This window comes from Lotus japonicus, chromosome 4, assembly GCF_012489685.1.
Source record: "Lotus japonicus ecotype B-129 chromosome 4, LjGifu_v1.2".
Taxonomy (NCBI): Eukaryota; Viridiplantae; Streptophyta; class Magnoliopsida; order Fabales; family Fabaceae; genus Lotus; species Lotus japonicus.
The window spans coordinates 53,929,808-53,934,066 of record NC_080044.1 but is presented as its reverse complement, the minus strand read 5'-3'; the positions used below and the strand labels follow the sequence as shown (position 1 = coordinate 53,934,066).

Below are 4,259 nucleotides of genomic sequence, written 5' to 3'. Positions count from 1 at the left end.
TCTCTGACCGCCACGTTCTTATCAAACAATGAATTTCCTCTCCAAGAACATCACAAGATATTCGCAGGTCAACATTTATCATCAGTAATGTTGTACAAGCTGATATTATGCTTCCTCAAAACCATGCGAGATATATTTCGCACTGTTTCAAGAAACATTTGTTGTTCATGGCAAAAGATGCATATACTTTGGAGACAATTTTAACATGGCAGCTTTGTCCAAACTTCAGTGATTGCATAATATGTAGGTTTATACAGAATAACAAGGAACTCTACAGATATGGTTACATGGATAAATTTTGAATCAAAATTATGATTTCCACTATCATTAGTTCACTAGTCTTGAACACTGCAAAATATTGAATAACTTGCATCCGAAGAGATCCTCCGGCCAACTTATATCATCAGTAGTATTGAACAAGCTATGCAAAATATGTATACCCCATCTTCCCTTCCCCTCACTTAATAACAGGAAAACTAATATGAAATTTGTCATCGTTTTTTTTTTTGCTTCAAAATTGGTTAAAAACCAGCAGTTATAACATATGGAGAATGCATTGCTTCAGCTTAGTCATATCTCTGCAGCAAATTAGTCTCTAGAAGTTAATCCTGAGCAAGTGCAACATTTAAGTGATAAAGTTTGTCCATACAATTATACAAATGATATTCCAATAGGAAAATCTGAAGAGAACATAGACATCCACATAGAATAATTGATTTCCAGTGTAAGCAGATAAAGTCTTTTAGCCCTTTTTTTCAAATAAATTTATTTTATACAATAAGTTTCACACAAAATATTAATATAATATAATCAATGTAGCTTTAGGCATGTGTCATTAAATAGAGCTATGATACTGCAGGTGCATTTGGTTTGACTTTTAAAAAAATTCTTTTGGGATTATATATCTTAAAGTTCTCTTTTCTTTTTTTCAGAATATACTCATTTAATTTTAAGTTTTGACAAAAGCATTAAAATAACTCTTTTTAATTAGCTGATTACAAATTTTTAAAACATTTTAATTAAAAACACTTTTTCATTAATAAATCTGAAACAAACAGGTTCAGTATAAACATGTGGAAGGAGAATAAATTCAGAGGGAGAAATGCATAGTAAACTGCTGTCATGCATATAGACATAATTCAATTTCAAGGCTTTAATTTATTTATTCACTTTGCCCTGAAATGAATGCATACATCATATTTTAATCTACATAAATAGCATAGCCTAGTAACTATGGCCTTATTATACATGTATATATTGTAAACAGCAACTCAAACACAGAACATGATGAAGAAATCAAATAATTCTGTGTTACTTATCCGGAGAAAAAAAAAAGTTAGGGCAAGCAAGAAGTCACCAGAGATAGGAAAACAGGTAGTGCTATCAAATCTACTGAAAGTGAAGTTATATTATACACATCCAAAGTTATATTGTTCAATCATTTTCCTATTACATTACACATTTACTTTGCCATTCGAAACACTTACAAGAATCATTATTATGATGAACAAAATCACTGGCACTATAGTCCCAAAGGCTGTCTGTGCAACTGAGCCCCAGACTGATAAAGAGTGAGGTGGTGTATGGCCTTTGCAAGCAGTTCCTTCAAATCAGGATGTTGAGATAGAACAGGACGAGCAAGCTTCTCTAGAGTACTCAAGGTACGTTCCTCCTCAAGAATCTTACTATCCCCTACGTTTAAGGCAAGGTAACATAGTAACTTCAGGCCATACACTTGCTGCCGATCATTTATCTGCAGCAGACTCATAAGCTTGGGGATTCCATCAAGCTCAAGTATTACCTTCGAATGCTCAACGCAGTTGTAATTTTCCGGGCACACAAACTTTGCCAATGCAATCGCAGCTTCACTCGCAACATCTATATCTCTGTTGCCAAGCTGGGCAACTAAGGGGCCAATAACTTGAGGAACCTTTCCTGGGAAGTTTCTGGCCAAGGAGCCAATAGACTTAATGGCAGGAACCAGCAAGGCAGAATCGCTCTCCTCACAAACCACCCTCAAGAGCTGATCCAAAACCGCCTTCGCTGCCGTTGTGTTGGGCTTGAAAGCAACTCTTCTAAGTTCAGCATTGGACTCCGCCACGGCAGCAATCTCCATGACAGCCATGAGACAATTGAACCGCAAATCTCCGCTCTCGGACTCCACAATCTTAGCCAGACAAAGCAAACCTTTAGTCTCGCTAATCTTCTTGCAGGTCAAGAGACACCCTTTAGAGAGTTTCCACAGAGCCTCAGCACAGCTAGTTTTAACAGCATTTCTCAACTCCGCGCTCTCACCTTCCTTCTCCCTATCCCTTCTATTCTGCTGACCCCCTCTTCCACCAGCAGCATTCAAATTTCCCTCGGACAAATTAACAACCAGGGAATGAATGCTGCTGGTTCGAGCCGCCATGGGGTCGGCAAGGACAGTATCCATCGCCAACAACGACACCAGAGGTCTAGTCACATTTGCCCGCGCAAACTCCTCGCGAGCAACGGGGTCCTGGTCAGCCATGGTGGAGACTAAACTCGCAACGGAAACACGAACTCTAAACGGCGAATCGGACAGAACCTGAACAATGGCAGGGACAGCAAGGCTGGGAAGCAGGAACCGAACCACACCGAGTTGATTCGAAGCTATATTGACAAGAGCATTCGCAGCCGCGACCTGAGCATCAGGGTAAGCAGAATCCTTAAGAAGCTTGATAAGAGGTAAAACCCCACCTTCCTCCATGATGATGAACTTGTTCCGGTCATTGTCTCTAGCAAGAGAACCTAACCCAGTAGCAGCTTCAGCTCGATCCTTGGCGCTACCCAATTGGAGAGTATACGTGTATGTCCACACCCATGCCAAAATCGGATCATTGCTCGCAATCGGAGGAAGCGAGAGGTTAGTCCCTTTAGACTCAAAGATGCTGAGAAGCCACATCATGTCACCATTGGAAGACTCTAGAAGACTCCAGACTTTTCGTAAGTCCCCGGTGGTCCTCATCGACCACACGTGCCGGAGCACGCCGGGTTGCTTCCTGCATTTCCGGACGAGCGACAGCGTCTTGTCGAGGCATTTGGAGACGTCGGCGGCCATGCGGCGGATCGGCCTCTCGTTGAGAGAGGGGTTGGCTGACACGGCGCGAACCACCGCTCGGAGATTTTCGCAGAGGATTTGGACCTTGGTGGCGAGCTCCCTGCAGACGGTTTTGGATGACTCTGCTTCCTCCGCTAGTTTGATGACGCGCTCTGCTACTAGGATCGGTCCGAGGAGCTCCTCTTGTAGGCGCTTCTCTTCTTCTTCCGGCTTAGGGTTAGGGTTTCCCTTCATCGTTTACGGAGAAGAGAATACTCTGTTTTAACTGCAATTTGCAGAAGCAATGAATTTCGTGAATGATGATAAGAACGTGAAATTGAATTGAAGAAGAAACAAAGGAAGAAGGCAGTGGTGGTGGTAGTGGACTGTGTGAATGTGATTTGGGTGGTTGCGGGTCACTCCTTCCTTCTCATTCTCCTTAGTGCTACCGATTCTGTCGACACACGATTGACTCGAAGAATAGTAAAGTCTACTACAAACTGTTCATAATTTAATTAGTTAAAAAAATGAGAACTAAATACTAGCTCCCGACAAACATACATTCATTCGTGGTTTTGTTCTTGGATTCCGGTGGATGTGTATTAATAATTTATTTTATTTAATTTCATAGAATAATTATTTTAAAAAACATTTTATTGTTATCCGCACTTTGCATTGCAGATAACAATAAAATGAACACCAATCAACTATTTTCCGATGTATCAAAAAAAAAGACTTCGTTTACTAGAGTGTACCAATCAAAGTGTGCCACCTCTCACTAGTCCGTTAGTTATGTTTTTCACGATCATGACCACCATTTTGTCAACTTGTTCTCCTTCATCGGTGTTATTGCCACACATTGCACACAAAGCCTTCACTAAGGGAAGAAAAATCCCACTAGTCCTTGACGAAATGGTAAGAACTGCCGGCATCAAAAGGGTCTTGTTAGAAACCAAGTTGTAACCCAATTCCAATGAAGAGCTACTGAAGAAGGGCACAAATTGATACACAATGTCGTTATTGAGGCCAATTTTGATGAACCCTTTGACGGAGAAGAAGGCGAAGCAAATAAGCTAGGGAATTAGGTCGTCGAAGAAGGCAGCGGCGAAAATGAGGGTTTTGGTGAAAACGGAAACTCCAACCCCAAAATCATGACAGCGGCGAGTCCAGTGGTTGCGTGATCAAGTCATTGATGGTG

At 41.2% G+C, this 4,259-nt stretch overlaps 1 protein-coding gene across 1 annotated transcript; it reads right to left on the bottom strand.

Moving 5' to 3' along the window:
* Positions 1-1,390: 1,390 nt before the first annotated feature.
* Positions 1,391-3,574, bottom strand: LOC130713628 (uncharacterized). The gene has a single exon (XM_057563408.1). The coding sequence runs from the start codon at positions 3,314-3,316 to the stop codon at positions 1,523-1,525; it is 1,794 nt and encodes a 597-aa protein (XP_057419391.1). The 5' UTR covers positions 3,317-3,574; the 3' UTR covers positions 1,391-1,522.
* Positions 3,575-4,259: the final 685 nt, after the last annotated feature.